General features: G+C 44.7%; 1 protein-coding gene across 2 annotated transcripts in view; it reads right to left on the bottom strand.

Annotated features, from left to right (window-relative positions):
* Positions 1-1,525, bottom strand: part of LOC123384588 — a 170,603-nt gene extending 169,078 nt beyond the window's left edge. The window contains exon 1 of one of the 2 annotated variants that reach the window (XM_045054874.1): positions 1,117-1,525. In XM_045054874.1, coding sequence (XP_044910809.1) covers positions 1,117-1,224 — 108 coding nt within the window. In that variant the 5' untranslated portion in view covers positions 1,225-1,525. The remainder of the gene's footprint in view (positions 1-1,116) is intronic. The other variant, XM_045054875.1, reaches the window with a different exon arrangement.
* Between the last annotated feature and the right edge of the window lie 18,573 nt (positions 1,526-20,098).

The raw sequence follows: 20,098 nt of genomic DNA, 5'->3' as shown, positions 1-20,098 counted from the left end.
GGGCGAGAAGGAGGCATAAGGGAAGAAATGAGGTCAGGGGTGAGACAAGGTTTGATCAAGGATAGTAAGTGCATCGAGTCCATTGTTGGTGTGACAGGAAGCCACTGAAGAGTTTTAAGAAAAGTCATAGTGTGCTGTCTCACAGTGCTCACACTGGCTGCTCTGTGGTGAACGGAACAGATTGTTCAGGACCCAGAGTGCAGGCTGGGAGCCCAGGCAGGAGTCTCTCTTGCTTGTTCCTGCTCCTTCCTGTGTATCATCTCAAGCTCAGTTGCAATCTGTTCCAGGGCAGATTGTTCTGGTCTGTCTGGAAACCCCATGGCTTGCCTCCAAGGAACTTTTAGGGCCCAAACAGCTTCCTACATTCCCCTCACCATATTTTCCTTTCCTTTGTGACACAAGCAAATATGCCCATACCACTGTTTCCTGGACATTATTCCCTTCCTGCAAATGCTCAGTCTGCCCTTCCCCACAGTCATATCCTGGTCAGATGGTGTTAGCAGACTAACCAACTAACCTCACATATTGATTCTCTCTAAGGTGGCTAGTGTAACCTGAACGCCTCTCCAAAGGGCATTTCTTCAGTTCTTATTCCAAAAGAATGGATCTCTAGCAATGTCATTTCAGAAACCACAATAGACTTTGCACAAAGGCAAAGGCTTTAGAAGGATGCTAAGCCCTTCTTAGAAGTATAAGAAAAAAAGAGTGATACCAACTACTTCAAATTTGAAATTTTCTCACATTAGATTAAGAACATGGAATTCATCCAATGCCCAGGATGGCAAAGCTGTAAGAGGCTGTTTGATGGAACCAACCCATTTTAGAGAAGAGAGAACAGGTCTCCAAATTGGAAGGCATCAGCAGAAAACCCACAGGATTGGTTTGCTCCAACCTCTGAAGACTGCAAAATACTTTGGGAATGGATAGAATGCCACAGATAACTTTTGCCATCATTATTATTTTGCTAATTATGTTCCAGGGAGCCTTTCTCCATCTTCTCCCACCTCTTCCTTTCTGGGGAAACTGCATTTGATGGCCCAAAACTCACTTGGGTTCTAGAGGCAGGTTCTTAGAGCATGAGTAGATAGAATCATACAGATCTGTATTTTGACTCACCTCCTCCAGCCTACCCAGCCCCTGAAAGGAAAGGGGACATGGCTTGGGAAAACACAGATAGGTCTCTGCGACTGGTCCCTCACACCAATCCCTGAGCAGGTCATCCATGCCGTGTCACCTGGGACATAGAAGAAAACATACATTTGTTCAAAAGCAGCAGAGAGAGAGAGGGAAAGGCTCTTTACATGCCCTTCACTGGGGCACAGGTTCAGTTTGGGCACTGGGCTTTCAGAGGACCATGGTCACCTTAGAGAATGTTGTTCCTCCAAACAAAGAAGGAAGGATCTCATGTTCTAGAGCCTGAGTGATGGTGACACCACTGAAGCAGCAGATTAAATATTTTTGTGATTCCAGAAGCAGAAAACAAACTGCTCGATGAATGACAGGCGCTGCACAGATGCCACCTATTAAATAATTAAAGTAAAGTAGAAATTAAAAATAAACAGTGGGGAATGATTTGAAACACACACAACCAAAGGAAGCAGAAAGAGTAACTTGGGAATGAAGAAGTGAGCAAAATTAGATTTGAGTTATTTCTAAATTCAATTGCATCTAGATTAACTGGCTGTCTTTCTCCCATTGTCAGCATGAAATAAACAATACTTGAAACTGAGAAACCCTAGAAGCAAGTGCAATACTAATGCAGCAGCCATGGCACCTCTCTTGATGGGCAAGGAATGGCCCAGATTTTGCTGATTAGGACAAGATGGGCAGACATAAAGTAAGATACGATGAAAGGAAAATGAAAACAGAATCCGTAATGGTCAGCAAATGCTGTGTAATGAATAATCACAGAATCTTAGTAACACAATAAACATTTACCTCTCTCACATCTGTGGGTCAGTTGTGAATTTGCTCATCTATCCTAGGCTTGTCTAGGTGACTCTGCCTCAAGCTGCAGACCGGGTTAGGATTGGTGTATCTCAATGGAAGTTTGTGCTCTGTTCTATTCTAGCTGTCCTTAATCTGGGAGATAGGTTAAACAGAAATAGCTACCCAGAGGAAGCTTCTTTCATGATAATGAAGGAAGCCTCATGAAGATCGGTGGAAACACAAAACCTCTGAAGCCTCAACCTATAACTGGCACACTGCCACTCTTACCTTCATCCCACTAGCCGGTGCAAGTGCCATGGTCCAGTGGGTCCTGCATCCACTCTACTCACTGGTATCACAAAGTCACATGGGTTGGGTTGTGATAAGGAATTCCAAGGCAGGAGATCAGGAAGAACTGCAAAGAGTAATTCATTCCATGGGTTAGATTTAGTAATACTTTTCAAAGCAATTTGTTTCTCAGGTCCTTCAAACTGATTTGGCAAACAATGGCCCACAAGCTACGTGTAGCCTGTCACCTGTTTTTACATTCTGCAAACTAAGAATGGTTTTTATATTTTAAATGATATGGGGGGAGGGGCGCCTGGGTGGCTCAGTGGGTTAAGCGTCCGACTTTGGCTCAGGTCATGATCTCACAGTCCGTGAGTTTGAGCCCCGCATCGGGCTCTGTGCTGGCAACTCAGAGCCTGGAGCCTGTTTCCAATTCTGTGTCTCCCTCTCTCTTTGACCCTCCCCTGTTCATGCTCTGTCTCTCTCTGTCTCAAAAATAAATAAACATTAAAAAAATAAAAAATAATAAATAAATAAATAAATAAATAAATAAATAAATAAATAAATGATATGGGGGGAAACAGTCAAAAGAATGATGATTTGGGGGATACATTAAAATCATATGGCATTCAAATATCAGTGCCTATAAATAAAGTTTTACTGAAACATAGCCACACTCATTTGTTTATGGATTAGCTGTGCTGCTTTTATAGTACAATGACTGACTTGACTAGTTACAAGAGATACCATGTGGCCTGCAAGGTCTAAAATATTTACTAGCTGACCTTTTAAGGAAAAGAATGAGATCTTGCCATTAAACACAGATGGACCTACAGGGTGCGATGCTAAGTGAAATAAATCAGTCAGAGAAAGACAAATACCATGCGATTTCACTCATATGTGAAATTTAAGAAACAAAACAAATGAACAAACAAGAAAAGAGACGAAAAAACAGACTCCTAAATACAGAGAACAAATTGGTGGTTGCCAGAGGGGAGGCGGGGGGGGGGGGGGGGGGTGGTGAAATAGATAAAGGGGATTAAGAGTACACTTATCTTGATGAGCAGTGAGTAATGTTTGTTAAATCATTATATTGTACACTTGAAACTAATATAACACTGTATGTTAATTGCACTTCAATTTTTAAAAAATATCTGCTGATGACCCTGGTCTAGACCACTGCTGTCCAATAGAAAAAGAATATAAGCCACATATGTAACTTTACATTTTCTAATATGAACATTGTGATACTGCGATTTAAAATAAGAAATAGGGGCGCCTGGGTGGCGCAGTCGGTTGGGCGTCCGACTTCAGCCAGGTCACGATCTCGCGGTCTGTGAGTTCGAGCCCCGCGTCGGGCTCTGGGTTGATGGCTCAGAGCCTGGAGCCTGTTTCCGATTCTGTCTCCCTCTCTCTCTGCCCCTCCCCCCGTTCATGCTCTGTCTCTCTCTGTCCCAAAAATAAATAAACGTTGAAAAAAAAATTTAAAAAAAATAAAATAAAATAAAATAAGAAATATATATTTGGCCTTCATCCTGTTTCTGGCACAGAGCTTTCAAAACTCTTGGAATTTTCACCAGGTGTTGTATCAAAGTGTTGAATCACTATATTATATACCTGAAGCTAATATTACACTGTATGTTAACTAACCGGAAGACAAATAAAAACTTTTAAAAAATAATAAACTAAAACTCTTGGAATAGGAAGTAATAGGAGCAAGGAAGGTGTCTTGATGTTCATAACAAGCCCCTTTCAACCACTTGAGTTTATGTTAATGAGGATACTTTGGGAATGCACCTAAAGATGGAAGCTGGTTACCAGGGGAACTAACCCCATATGATTGGAGAGTTGGAATTTTCAGTTTCACTCCCATGACCTCTAGGCGGGAGGGTTGGGGGGAGGGGGCTGGAGATTGAATCAATTGGCCAAGGGCCAATGATTTAATCAATTCTGCCTATGTAATGAAGCCTCCATTAAAACCCAAAGGATGGGGTTCAGACAATTTCTAGGTTGGTGAACACATGGAGATTTGGGGGAGAGTGGTGTTCTCGGCATGGAAGCTCCATGCTCCTTCCCATACACCTCACCTTATGTGTCTTTTCCATTTGGCTGTTCCTGAGGTATAGCCTTTTGTAATAAACTGGCACTCTAGGAAGGAAAATGTTTCTCTGAGTTCTGTGAGCCAGTCTAGAAAATTAGCAAAACCCAAGAAGGGAGTGGCGAGAACCTCCGATCTACAGCCAATCAGGCAGAAGCACAGGTTACAAGCTGGATTTCTGTTGGCATCTGAAGTGGGGGCAGTCTGGTGGGACTGAGCCTTGACCTGTGTGGGCTCTGATGCTATCTCTAGGGAGACAGTATCAGAATTGAGTTAAATATGTGGAACACCCAGCCAGTGTCAGAGAATTGTTTGGTGGTGTGGAAAAAAACCACACACACTGACACTGATGTCAGAATTGCACCCATTAAAAAAGTAAAAAGGAACAGGTGAAATTAATTGGAATAATCTATCTAATAAAATATATCCAAAATAGTACATTATAAAAAAGTTAATGAGATATTTTACATTCTTTTTTCACACTGAGTCTATAAAATCTGATGTGTACTTTATACTTCGAGCACATCTCATTTCAGACTAATCACATTTCAAGTGATCAATAGCCATCTGCGGCTGATGGAAACCGTACAGGGAAGCAAATAGGTAGACCACTTTTATCTCCCCTTTGAGAAGCCAAATCCTGTTTTTTTCCCCAAATCTCTTCTTAAATCAACATTTTCCAAATAATCTCTTAGCTTGAATGACTCTAGAATGTATATCTATAGCCAACATCATGCTATCTTGTGACTTTACAAGACCCCTACCTACAGCAGGTGCTCGAAGTTGTTTTTTTGGATAAATAAATAGAAGACTGAATGAGGCACTAGTCCATACCCTGTTTCTAGACTCACTCTTTGGTTTCTCCTTGTGTTTGATCTCTGTCACTCTAATTATACAGTTTGCTCCTGAAGCACAATGACCGGTATTAAACCAATCCTCCTTCAGATAACAACTATAAACTGAAAAATATTTTCAAAACAGTTGTATGCAGGTATCAAGAACAATAAGAAACTTAAAGGAAGACTATGATTGGAAGAAAGGAAGGGCACTAGGTTAACTCTCCACTTTTATATTTTTTCACCTGAAGGAAGACTTCAGTCAAAAGCAAGTGGGACAGGTAAAACTTGGTAGGAATCCCACAATCTTACTGACTTGAAGAACCATAGGGCAGAATTCAGGGTGCCCACAGCTGCCGGAAAAGAGGGGGAAGTAACCCTAAAGGAAATGAGCCAAGGAGGGGGAGCCCTATGTACTCCATATAAATTCTGCCCAAATCTCTGGCGGTCTCCTGAACAACACAAGTGTGGGACAGACGTGAAGAAGGCCAGCCGAGACTAGAAGAAAGGACAGGCATTCTGCAGCCTACACAAGTGGAAACAGAGTTTAGAGTTTTAGTACAGTGAAATTAAACTTTCTACTTTAAAAAAAAAAACTGAGGAAATCAACAGAATAATCCAGAGTGCCTAAAATGTATCATTTAAAAAATCCTGGATATAATCCAAAAAGACTAGACACTTCACTCCTCCATAACTTCCTGGAGAATTCCTTCAAGATCAGTGAAAATATTGGTTTTATCAAATGATTCCTGCCCTCATCCTTAATCACTCCCTCCTTTGCCCAATATACAAACCCAGGGCATTCCTCCCTGTCATGGTACATATCACAATTTGTAATAATTTATTTCTTCATTAGTTCTCTCCCTCATTACACTATGAGCTGTATAAAGCCATTGTCCTGACCTAGTTCCTCTCGGTATCCCCAGTGCCAAGCCCCATAGTAAGCGTCCAATACCTGTGTATCTTGCATGGAGGGAGGGTGGGAAGAAGACAGACAATTTTTTTCTGAAAATTAAAGGTCTAAACAATTTTGTAAAACCCTCTTGACTCCAATGTGAGCTTTCTAGGTAACACTAATAGCTCTTCACATTTCTGTAACATTTATAATTTACACAGCACTGAACATAATTTTACTTAATCCTTTTGACAGCCCATTTATGTGTTATCACCCCAATATTACAGATGAGAAATCTAATGATCAAAAATGTTGACTTATCTAAGGTCTCTGGAATATGACTAAAAATAAACAGAAATTTCACCCAAACCTAAGTCTTTGGATTTAAGATTTGTTTTGATTTCTTTATTTTTACAACATGCAACATCTGGTGGTAAATTTAGCTCACCATCTCCTAACGTGGGCAGAGCCTCCGTGCTTTACTTCCACAGAGAGGCCAGCCGTCATCAGCACTGAACACTCCAGCATGGCCTACTACATGTGCAGGCTGTGGAAGCTTCCAGAGGCCCAGGCACCACGGGCTCTTGGCATAAATCCAAGATCCCAGGCTAAGACCTGGCTCCTTCATCCCACGGGGCCGGTACTGTCCTTAGGCTCAACTGTGCAGAGGTTGCTGTTAACTTTCCTTTGATTCTTTCTGCCCCTCACGTGGCATGCTTGCAGAAAGATGCTTCGAGGAGGATGGAATATGAGATGAGTCTTCATGGATGGCTAAGTGGATACACAAAGGGGCATGTGCAACACATTTGATGCAGAAGATTTTGTAAAACAAAACTGTGAAGGTAGGAAGGTCCATAGTTTACTCCAGAGATTAAAGAAGCCTCCACTCCCACCACCACCACCTCCTTTGAGGCCTCTTTCTTTCCAACCATGTCTTGATTCACCTTGGACATGAACCTGAACATGGCTTCACATCAGACAAATAGCTTTGGGGGACAAGGACAATGTCTCCAGCTACTGATGCGAAGTCACAGGAAGCCCCTGAGACCACCCCTAGCAAGGCACTGCCTGCTGCACCTGTACATGTGTGTTTGCTCCACAGGGCTCTATCCCAAAAGGGAGCCCCCAAACTTCACGGAGCATCTTGAAATGGCCAGTTGTTTTTGAAAAATGCCTCTCTGGCCACTGGAACCTGCCTGCATTAGAATCACTGTAGACAACTTAAAAAAAAACATGTTTTTTTCTCCAGTGGTAATTCTGATTCCCTAGGTACAGAATAGGTCTTTACGAAAAGACAGAGTTCCCAGGCTCTATATATACCAGGTTGAAGCTCAATCACAATTACCTAGCTAGGGAGGGGTGTGGGAACTGGTCCTTTTAAAAATCATCCCAAGCGTTTCTACGGCCAGGCTGGTTGGGAATCCCAGAACTGGAGTCTCCTATCCACCAGCCTAAACCTCCATGTGGCCCCTCTGCCTGTCTCCCCCAGCTCTGCTCCCCCACAGCCACCGAAGCTTGCAGGGTTTGCTCCCCAACACACCTGCCCAATGTTTGAAAACTAAAAGCCTTCCTCTTCGTTAAGTCTTTTCTTTTTAAGACTAAAAGGAACATCACAGCAAGAAAAAGAATGATTTGCCTGCGAGGAGCCTCCAGAAATTAGTCTCAAAATAGTATTTGCTGCAGGGATTTTTTTTTTATTATTATTCAGAAACAAAGTGTTGAAAGTGGAGGGAAAACTCAAACTGATTTGTTTCACCTATGTATCAATGTATTCAAAATGCTGAGGTATTTTTTTTTCCTCTCAGAGTCAGTTTTGTTTTGGCAGGTGACCCTGTGGAAAAGAAAAGAAGGAAGTGGTTCAGGCAGATCGTGAATTGTACCAAGTGAGGCGTCATGTGAGGGTTTTGGGCTCCTGGCCCTTCTGAGCAGGTGGGTGAAGGGGTGCCTCCTTCAGAGGTGGCCTTCGGGGCAGAGCCACTGGAGGGCAAAGTGATACGTCCAGCTTCATCAGGGCTGGGCTCCGGATATGGGAAAAGGGATCATCTGTAGATTCGTGTCCTGGGAACCTAACTAAAGTGGAAAGCTGAAGAGGACACCCAGAGACTGCCATGTACAAGCCTCACCCCTCCCTGAGAGCCCGGCATGTGAGAATTAACCAGGGTAGGGAAGGAAGACTTGAAAGGCACAGCTAGGGGGAGGCAACAGAACAACATTAAATGTAGGGGCTTATACCTTAGACTCAACTTATCTTTCCACTGGTCAAGTGTTAGTCTAATTGGTCCTGACAGGGTAACAGGATGGGCAGGTTGCTGACCACATGTCTTTGCAACAAGCTTGATGTTTAACAGGGACTTAATACCCGATGCTGGAAAAATAAAGAAGGGTGTTAAGATAAAGCATCAAGCATAACTAATGTTCATTTACCTTTGGTGGAGACAGTCAATCCAAAACTCCTGGGGTCTCAAAATTGTGTTACTGCCTAAGAGAGGAGGGGAAGGGGATAGGTCAAGAATTCCTGCCATGGGGCGCCTGGGTGGCTCAGTCGGTTGGGCGTCCAACTTTGGCTCAGGTCGTGATCTCGCGGTTTGTGGGTTCAAGCCCCGCGTTGGGCTCTGTGCTGATAGTTTGGAGCCTGGAGCCTGTTTTGGATTCTGTTCTCCCCTTCCCATGCTCATGCTATGTCTCTCTGTCTCTCAATAATAAATAGACATAAAAAAAATTTTTTTAAGAATTCCTGCCATGAATATGGGTACTTTCCACCTGATATTTTCACAGTCCTCAAAATTCTTTTTCATGCTTTCTTCCAACGTAGTGTCAGAAAATCCAGTCCTAATAGACAAGTTAACTATTATCACAGTAGTCCCCCCCCCTTATCTCTGGGAGGCATGTTCTAAGACCCCCAGCAGATGCCTGAAGCCACAGATAGTACTGAACTCTATATATACTATATTTTTCATATGTGTGTGTGTATATATATATATGTATGTACATATACATATATATATCATAAAGTTTAGACACAGCGAGAGATTAACAATAACTAATAATAGAACAGAAAAATTATAATAATATATTTTAAAACAACTTATATGAATGTGGCCTCTCTATCTTTCAAAATATCTTGTACCATACTCACTCTTTCTTCTTGTGATGATGTGAAATGATAAAATGCCTACGTAATGAGATGAAGTGGGGGGAAATGATATAAGCACTGTAATGTAGCATTAGGCTACTATTGGCTTTATGATGTTATGTCAGAAGGAGGATCATCTGTTTCCAGACTGCAGTTGACTGGGTAACTGAAATCGTGTGAAAAGCAAAGTTGCAGAAAAGGGGCCACTACCACATTCCATTTTACAGATAAGAGAGTTGAGGTCCCAAATTTATAACACTACCAAGAGTGGCAGAGGTAGAAAGTGACAGAGCTGGGACTCCAGTTCTAGCTCCCTACCTCCCAGCCCACGCTTTTTCCAAAAGATGACCTTCCTCACACAGGCTGAGGGGACCGCAAACCAGGGTAACCTCGGGACCCAGGAGCCTCACGCCCTCCACACTCAAGAGTGCCCATTCCAGAAGTATTGCCTTTCCTGTGATTAGCATGGCTTTGTTTCTGAGAACTGCCTGGGGTCCTAGCCCAGATGGACAAGCAAAATCCTAAGGAGAGAGAAGCTAGCACATACTCTTGCCACTGGCAAATCTCATCCAAGACCCCTGCATTTGTAGAAACAACAATAGGACTTACACATTAAGAGGGGCTCCCTGTGTGTGGTCAGGGGCAAGACACTGCATACGAGGATGGGGAGAGGAGACAAAGGGCCTTCAACCCCAGGAATATTTAACAAGCAAGACTGGATGGGCAGGAAGGAGTGCCAGCTTAGGAAACCAGGTAAAGGAGACATCAGAAAGGAAAACAATCAAGGAAGGGGCTCAGCCCCATCACACCCCACCTGACTCAGGGGAAGACAGAGACGGGCATGCTTTAAAGGCTGTCTAGCTACATGCCTTCCCCATGGTTGTTAATTTTGAACTGATGGCTGCAATTACTAAGTGCAAACCTCAGGGTTAAACCAAGCATGGGGGTGAGGGAGGAGGGATGGTGTTGTGGCACAGGACCTCAAAGGGGGACACAGGGAGGGCTGGAGAACAGATGGAGGCAGCCAAAGAGATCCTGAATCACAGCCCCCTTACTAGCCAATATGGTGACCTTGTATAAATTATAAAGGAAGAAATGGACCTTGCTTTCTCAAGACACTTTATGGCCATCTGCTGGAAAGTTGTCATAATGGTGATTATAAACTTGGGATGACTAGGAATGTGAATGGTACTTCCTGCATCGTCCCGGCACAGTACACAGCCGCATGGGCTCCCCAGCTCTGTGCCAGTCAGGGGTAAGTCACAGCTGTGTCATCCATCAGAGGGCACCTGCAACCTGGGGAAGTTCAGCCTCCCCCTTTAGGGTGTCCTCCAGTCCTTGCTCAGACAAGGACATCTTGTCCCACAACAAAGGAGGGAAGGCATGTGAGAACAATGAGCCAGGGAATCCTGAGGTCCTAGTCTTTCTGCTTATATTTGTTCTTGCCAACTGCTTCCTCTCTCCAGCCTGGTCTGCTGAATCAGACACTTGCTTCTAGGTTCACCCTGATGTTCCAGCCTCCAATGCAAAGGCAGAGCAAGAGACGCTCAGGGGACGGATGCTTCATCTGGATATGATTCCCTAGGGCATACACCATTCATTCTTTTCTACAAGCATATCTTTCCCTTCTAGGAGAATGGAAGAGACTCTTTGGGGACCTGGGGCTGAAGAAAGTGCAGAAAGGAGAGACCAGAGATGCTGTAAGAACTCAACGCAAGAAACCACCATGTGGCAGAGCTGGAGGGCATCTGGGGCTCATCTGGTCCAGCTCCCCAATTTAAAAGATGGTGCACTAAGGCACATGAAGGGGAAAAGCCATGCCTCAGGCCCCATTTTCTGCTGGTGAGGAGGATGCCACTCATCTCTTGACTCCCTGACCAATGCTCACCCCCAAAAACTACATTTTGGGGCTTCAAGCTACACCAGACAGCTGAGTTCCAAGAGAGACATAAGCTGTGCTTGAAGGTTCACAGAAGTCATAAACGGGACCCCAACAATTATGCCTCAGGCCTCCAGCCCACCGGCACCTGCCAACAGACACATGTGTCGTCCCACAAACGCATATAAAAGAGAGAGAAACATGCCTCCTGGACACCAACAGCACACAGACAGATGCATACAACCCACGTTTGCATAGGCGAGTTAAAATAACACAGGCTACGTTCACCAAGCTTCTTTAACGTGCCAGCCTCTGCACTGGGTAATTTCTAGCCAGTTTCTCATTTTCCTCTCGATGATCCCACTGCTTGGCCCCACTTCGTGGATAGGAAAGTGAGGCCCGAAGAGACTAAGCAAGTCACCAAAAATGACACACATGCTAAGCATCAGAGTGAGGTCTCAAATGGCCTGCCCCCAAAGCCCATGTTCTCTCAATTAGACCATGATTCCATGTATACATCCATATGTACACACAGGTGACGTATGTATTATAACATATGTATCTTATAATAATGATAATATCATGGTGATATATAATAGTAACATAATGTAATGATAGTGATGATGGTGGTGATAATAATAGCTAACTTTCTAAGGTACTGTTCCAAGTCCCTTCTATAAATAACACATTTAGTCTTCACAGAACCCTCTAAATTAAGCAGCATTTTATAGAGGAGAAAACTACAGCCCAGAGAGGTCGACTACATTTCCCAAGGTCCCCCAGCTGGTAACTGGGAGAGCCCAGATGTGAACTCATTCATAGGGTTTCGTGTGCATCAGCAAGAGCAGGTACGGCCAGGCCCCTCCAGGGCTCTGGATTCAGCTCTGAGGGTGACCCCCCTCCATCGCTCTGGGTGGGCTGTCCTGGAAGGAATCACTCCAGCAAGCTCTCTGTCCCTGGCACCAGCTCACCGTCGCTGAATTCGCAGCTCCAGCTGGCCGGCTCAGAAGCAGAGCTCACTCAGCCTCTCCTGGGAAGGGGGCAGCAAGGGCAGGAAGCAAGCACCTCCCTGCCCCCCCCCCCCAGAGATTCCACGTCTCCAGGGAAAGGGTCAGACTGCTTGTTCAACAGCTGAGAGCTTTGGCACTCCAGAGCACAAAGCCACGAGGCCATTTTCCAGGCAGCTGAGGGCTGTCCCCATGCTGCACCCAGTGGCTTGCCCCGACCCTCCCCGCTGTCCCTGCACCTGCCCCCCCCAGGCTGTTTGTCCCCGGGTGCCCCCCTTCTTCCCCAACAGCCCTTCTCCCAGCCCCTCTCTTTCAGCAGATCAATCCATTTTGCATGAGCACAAGAGTGAGGAAGAGATCAAGCTACAGAGACTGAATGCACAGCCCGATAAGAGAAGCAAGAACCACCATCTGTGGCACAAGGGGGTGTGGAGGGATAATAGCCCGGACCTGTGTTCTGTTCGGCCGCACAATGGGCCGCATTGAGCAGGCGCCCTCCTGGTCTCTAATCTAGCGGGAAGGGCACATGTGCAGTCTATTAGCATTTATTTTCCCTTTCTGCATTGTACTGATAACCCAGTTTCTGACCCAACCTCTCGCTTTTCTTTTCACTGCACATTATAATTCTGCTTTCTTAAAATCCTATTCAGCTATATTAAAAAAAAAACCCTCTAACTCTCTCTACCTTTTCAAAGCACATCAGTAATTTTTTTTTTTTTTTCCAGCCGAACCAAGGTGACTCCTACAAAGGATTTACCATTCTGGATCGTAATGATGGTTCAAGAGCTAAGGGACAGGTAGCATTCTTCAGGCTGTATTTATAAATTCACTAATAGAAATCAACATAAAGGATGAGCCTGGGCAGCAAAACACACAGCTGTCACAGAAACCAGATACCCAGGACAGGCAAAAGGTTCCCAGTCATCCCTGCCTTCCAAGGAGCCCGAAACAGAGCGCATCCCAGGCAGACCTGGGCCACACCATCCTGTAATCGCCCAGTGGTCGCCACTGTCATTCACCCTTGCTTCGTTTTCAACAGAATTTTCCCAAAGCAAAACAAAGACTTTAATCAATGGTTAATGATTCTGAAAGCAGACATTTCATGAAACCCTCTTAAGCTCTTCTGAGAAAACTAGCAAATTGCTTGTAATCATAGAAAGTAGCATCCTCTGCATCCAATGCCTTTTGTTCATCACTGGAGCCTCCCAGACAGGAGTTAAGCATATCGATCACTGGAATGTTCTAAAACAACAACTGGATAAATGAGGAGATGGCTGGGCTGGGACCACAGCGAGGGATATAAAGGTTGCCATCTGAGCCCGAGTTTTATGCCATGCATGTGCGAGTTGGTGTTGTCTATTTATATTCCTTCTGTGACTTAAAAATAACCCACCAACACAACAAAATGAATAGGCATTTCTAACCCAGGGGAAATCTCCTGGACTCCACGGCTGTGCTGTACGGTGGTGGAAACATTAAGAGAAATTCTGATTCACAACTTCATCTTAGGGTGTAATTTCTCACAGTGGTCTGACCTCCTGACACCCTTGAGAAATATAAAAATCCCAGGAAATTGGCCGCATAGACAAGAGAACAAGAACATGGGATGAGTGACACCTTGATTCTGACCCAGGCTGGCTATTTCTTTTCCCGCGAGGGCCCCAGCTTCCTAAGCACAAAGTGTGAGGAAGATGAAACACTAGACTTCAAAGACCTTCCTGCCTAACACCAGTATCCTTTGGTCAAAGGAAGTGGAGGAGAAAATGTTCTGGTTGTGGTTGACTAGAAAAAGCTTGACATTTGGGCCATAATTTCTTCCAGTCAATATAGCCCCGGGCAGATGACCCAAGAGGCCAAATCAACAGGACTTAAATGTTAAGTCATTTCCTCAGGCGCGAAGGCTATGGTTGACAGTAGCATTCACCTTCTCTCCACCATGCATTTGTGAACATGTCTGGGAAATAACCAGAGAACAAGGAAGAGACTGGGTTGTGGTGTGACATGACCAAGCCCAAACAGGGAGCAGGCCCAAACGGGGACCAGGCATCGGCCCTCAAACCTCCACAGGCCTGCTTAGACCCGGGGACTGATCCCAGCCTGGTGATAAGGGAAAGGTGCCGGGGAAGCATCCCCGCTGCATGCCTGCTCATAAGGATGGTCTGTAGAAATCCAAATTGGCCTAGGTCTCAAACTCAGAGGCCTACAGAGGCCAGGCAGGTAATGCAAATGAGTGAAATGGGCTGAGGAAGAGCCTTCTGTGGCCAACCAGACAGCAGGGTCCTGGCTCAGGGCAGCCGCTGCTCAGTGCTAGTAGTGTGGCACTAGACAGGAATACAAATCCTGTGTTGCCAGACAACTCAGACTTTCAAGGGACACGGAACATCTATTTTGTTTTATGTCGTCAAGTAATGCAAAAATGTTTAAATATTCTGCGGGCCAGATCTGGACGTCGGACTGTTGATGGACAATCTTGTTCCCAAGAACATTAATTCCACGATCTTTATCATTACCAGGTATCTCCCCTGTCTCTGTTTGGGCCAAGAACGTATTTCTCCAATGAAATTAGGGAAATGATTCTGCCTCTCTGGAGTTTGGTGCCCCCTGTGTAGGAGATATTTAATTCCCAATTACAATTCCAGATGTTTTCTTTCAGGATTTACTCAGGTATTCAGAGTGTCCCTAGCACTAGGGGTACAATGCTGGTAGTCAAGGGACTTGCTCTCATGCAGCTCACATGCTAGTTGGGAGGGTAAGAAGAGAGGCATAAAATACACATCCCTACATACACATATACATACATATGCGTGCAGAAGCATGCACATACGTACACACACACGCACATGCATGTCACATACATGTATATATGCACTGACATTGTAGGTGGATTAGGGTATGTGTTGTAAGAAAAGGCAATAGGATTTTCAAATGGTTTGGATATGGAGAATAAAAGAAAAAAAATAACATTAAAGATGGTACTTAGACCTGTGGCTTTAAAGTGAGTGGATGAGGAAGATTGAGGCATGGGGAGTTTTAGGGGAGAATCAAGAGTTCTATGTTCAACTTGCCACGTTTGACTTGTGTAGTAGACGCCCAGTGGTGACGTCAGGCACAGCTCTGCAGACTATACCCATGAAAACAGAACCATGCTGGATGCTTCCTCGGTGCTACCTAAAAAGTCAGTGGAAGCAGATCAAAAGCCTACAAGGCAATGTGTAATAACATTGACACTCACCACATGTAGTGGCAAATTGGCCCAGGTCTGGGTCCATGCTCTACATCACCAGCATCTCAGTCATGTTGTCCTGACAGTTCCAGGACAATTATTTCTACGATTTTATGGTACAGTTGTCAGAAATATGCCTCTTTAAGCTTTTATAGGTCTGTTTAGACATCTTCCCAGAGGAAGTGTTCTTATCTTTCGCTAGAAATCAGCCTTGGAATTAGCTTTCTCGCTTCATCATCTCAGGCCAAACCCAAGTCACAGAGGGTGACCTTGACACCATGAGCTAAGGAACAGGAAAGTGTAATCAAGTGGCCTCTCCAGCCTGCCTGCCTCTAGATGCACACCTCCCGCGTACACCGAGGTGCGTGATCACCTGTGAGCGTGAAGAGCTACACACTGATCTTCATTAATTAAAATTATTATCACTACACTATGAAAAGTGCCTCATTAGCTCTGGCACTGTAACCATGCCTATGGTGCTTCTGCCTAACAGAGCCCAGGGATTTACGGTGACTGCACTGCTCCTTTCAGTAGCTGTGATTTTTGACAAAGCACACACTCACCATCTCCTCCTGAGTTCCTGAGCCCTTCTGCCCTCCAAGGTACCTTGTCAGTGTCTAGGGGTGCCTCAGCACATCTCCCAAAGGACATCGTGGGATGCCAAGATACCACGATCAAGAGTAGAAAGCCCTAAACCCCAACAAAGGCAAATTGAGCCTCCAGAAGAAGTGAAACCCCAGACAGAGTAGATGGTATTCTTATGTGAAATGGGTGGTGAATGTTGGCGATCACTCAGACTTTGTGAAACTCATCTCCCTCCCCTGACTGTAGGTCTAGCTCTAACAGAAAAGTACAGGGGATGTCCTGGTGTCCATCATTTGCAGACCTAGTTTGAACCATTGCTTAAAGTCAGAGAGAAAATATTTGCTTTATTAAACCCCCATAACCAAAATCAGCCTATTCAGATTAATATTGCCTCCTGGTATTGCTTTCCAAATGCTAGGAGCAATGACCTAAAGAAGGGGAAGGCTTTATTTGAGGGTGTTGATGTCTGCATCTATATGGATGGATATTTGGATGTCAGAACAAAACAACCATTGGTTGGAGTTTAATAATCTTTCTCTGTCCAGATATGAAACTTGCTATTTCCCACAGTGAAGACTTCTAGAGAGCCACACTACAAAACATGGATGTTAGGTTTAGAATGTAGAAAATCACAGAGGAGGGTCACCCCCACGCTAACAGTAGAAGAGGCCAGATAAGCTGTAAAATCGTAGTTTTTAAACCCATCAGAGAACTGAGAATGTCAATTAACCTAAATGAATTAACTTGCAGAAAGCAATGAGACTTTCCTTGGAGAGTGGAGACCCACAGTTACTCTCATCCTTGGCAGAGTGGTAGACGAAGGAATTTAGTATGGACAAAGGCAAGGAGAAACCAGCCAAACATTTCACCAATGTCTCATGGCCACGTGTGAGCTAGTGAGATAGGAGGCCCGTGGCATCCCTTCCACAAAACAACTCTGCCCTCATGCCCTGTTTCTTTCTCATGGGCTTTCACCAAATGTACGGGAATAGTATATTTAAGGCTGGGGGCAGAACAGAGACCTGAAAAAGATCTCCCCTCCCAAAGCATATGGGACATTCCTAAAGCGCAAGACAGGGACCCATGGCGGGGTGGGGACAGAGCAAGAGAGCTGAGAACATCCCTCTGAGATATCCTGGACTTATATCGGGTGCCCAGGTGTCGGCCACTGAAGGCTGGGACCGGGGCAGGCTGGAGAGTAAAGAGCAATCCCTATAAAGGCTCTGAGGACCTTCACTTGACTCACTGGAATAGCCCTCCAAAAGCTGAGAGCAAGGGAGCAGGATGGAAAGAACCTCCCCAACAGACTACAAAATCAGCTGCAGAATGGAACAAAATAGAGAATGCTCAAGTGACGGGAAAAGTTGGCAGGTGGACTATAGAATGGACAGAATCTCCCGTTGTTCAGACAGCTGTCAAGTTTCAAGAGATCTCTTGAATCTCTCCTCTGTTCCCAGCCCTGCTTAAGGGAGAGTTTTGATCAGACCCTCAAAACATTTAAAACCAGAAGTGAAGACAATCTTACCAAAGCTTCCACAGGGCTGGCCCCCGCTCAACTATGTGGCAGATATTCTCCTCATTCCATGCTACCAGCCAGACAGAAGAAGGGGCTTTTCCTTTTCTAGGTGTACAGTTTACTTACTTTTGCCTCTTCTGTCCTTTTGTACATATGTTCTGGTACAGGGTTGAAAAACTAGGAAACACACAAAGAAGCAAAATGTGGCCCATGGTCTAAAGAAGAAAAGAGCAAAGGAATCCAACTAAGAAGAGGTCTAGATGTTGGAGTTATCATACAGGGAATCTGCAACAAAGAAAATCTATGCTATCTATGTTAAAGGAGCTAAAAGAAATCATCAACAGTATGTGTGAAGAGATTAGGAATTTGATCAGAGAAATGAAAGCTGAAAGAGGACCACAGAAGTGCACAGAATCGTCAAACCCCATGAAATCAAATCCTTAACAGCTATGCGTTTTATCTTATGTGAACTAAATATCAGTAAGATACAAATGGAAGAAAATATGGATAGACCTCATTCAACACATTGACTGGCATCTGTAGATGGCACATACTTTACTACAAGATGGGAATAAAAATAGTTTCAAAGTAGAGATAGAGATAGAGATAGAGATAGAGATAGAGATAGAGATAGATAGATATAGATAGAGAGAGATAGACAGAGACATAAATTTATTGCCTTTATAGACTTACAATCCTTAAAGGAGTGAGTTAGCACCTTTCTGTCAGGGGAAAATTTGGAGCATTGTTTTCTCATATGAAATTTTAAAAACCAAAATTAAAAGCTCATATGAGGGTATGAGTTGATGTGAGTGACACAGGGGAAAATATATGGGGTCTAGCTTATATGTCTGCAAGGGTCACCTGGCCCTGCATATCCCCCAGACCTCCGCTATGGGGTAGATTCAGAACCTTGGCCACCATTTCCCCTGTGCCCTAAACACTTGATGGAGAGGGGTGGCATTGGTAAGGCTTCCTGTTCATTTCCCAGGGCAGGAACCTCCAAAGCTCCAGCAGTCAGGTCTGCCCTGACCAAATGCACAGAGGCTCTGACGTCCCCTGCAGCTACCAGGAGGGGCTGAATTACAGTCTAGAAATTCCAGGGACTCACGGCCCCATGGAGGAGTGAATTTTGGCCAGAGACAGGAGCTAGGGAAAGCCAATAGATAAATTCCTTTCCTTTCTTCCTCCCCCTCCCCCTCCCCCCCTCCCCCCTCCCCCTGGACTATTGTGAGATGCATCATTCCATATAGCCCCTTTGGAGAAATTTCTTGTGACAGAGACACAGGCTGTGTTTTCATGAAGCTGGAGCAAACTGGAAACCCCACAAAGTCCTCACCGTAAAGTGCTGTCCTTCCTTCCCTGCCTTACCTCCCCCTTTCCCCCCACTCTTGCTACCTAGGCATTAACCCTCCCCCTTCCCAGGAGCTTGTCCTCAGGCTCTGTGTCCTAGGTACCCAGGCTCAAATGAACACAAAACTGTTTCTAAAAAATCATACTAGTAGTTTTTAATAGTTGTTGGGTTTTTACCACATATATTTTTCTTTCTTTTTAAGGTTTATTTATTTTTGAGAGAGAGAGAGAGAGGGGGGGGAGGGGGAGGGGCAGGGGCAGAGAGAGAGGGAGACACAGAATCCAAAGCAAGCTCCAGGCTCTGAGCTGTCAGCACAGAGACCGATGTGGGGCTCAAACCCAGGAACTGCGAGATCATGACCTGAGCCAAAATCAGACATGTAACCAACTGAACCCCCACATGTATTTTTCTAAATGCCTTCCCTAAGATAGCCCTATCCAATCCTCACAATAGTCCTAAGCAGAAAACAGTAATTATCCCTACCTTACAGATGAGAAAACAGAGGCACAGGGAGGTTAGTAACTTAGAAGCCTACAGAGTAAATGGCAGAATGACTACACCAATCCAAGCCTGGTTCACAAGCCTACTTCTTTTTGTCTTTTTTTTTTTTTTTTTTTTTGAGAGAGAGAGAGAACTGGAGAAGGGTAGAGAGAGAAAGAGAGAGAAAAAAATCTTAAGCAGGCTCCACATTCAGCATGGAGCCCAACACGGGGCTTGATTCCACGACCCTGGGATCATGACCTAAGGCTGAAATCAAGAGTCAGATGCTCAACCGACTGAGCCACCCAGGAGCCCCCACAAACCTACTTCTTAATCACCATGTTATACCTCCTACTTAATATTAAGTAGAACAGTGAACACACTTTGCATGAGGTCTATCTATAGTGTGTGTGAGCCCATTAAAGAATCCAAATGTCCAAAAGGAAGCTAGAAATACAAACTTGAAACTCAAACTGGACGTGCGTCCTGCAGCCATGGGCCTGGAACTATTCCTCCTTATTTCCTGAGAGTGGCTTCACTTGACCCTGTGCATACTGAGTGTATGCACAGCACACACGCTCACGTGTGTGAGAGCCTAGGGAAGCCGAGCCACCACGCTGGATGTGGGAACACAGGACAGTTCTCTTCTCTCTCTATCCTTCCCCCATCCCCGCAGTCCTTGCAAAAGCACTAAGAGACTTGTCACACGATAATGAAAAACTGAAATGTGACGGATTCAATTACAATTTATATTTTCACTTAACAATCAATTACCTTCCCCTTATTGGAGGAACATCATTAAGCTATGATACCAGCTCTGGAAAGATACTGTCTCGGGGAATGGAGCAGCTGGGAGAGCTCAGCAGGGCTGTTAG

Source organism: Felis catus, chromosome A3 (genome assembly GCF_018350175.1).
Source record: "Felis catus isolate Fca126 chromosome A3, F.catus_Fca126_mat1.0, whole genome shotgun sequence".
NCBI classification, from domain to species: Eukaryota; Metazoa; Chordata; class Mammalia; order Carnivora; family Felidae; genus Felis; species Felis catus.
Note: the sequence above shows the minus strand (reverse complement) of the source record. Positions and strands in the feature narration are given on the sequence as shown.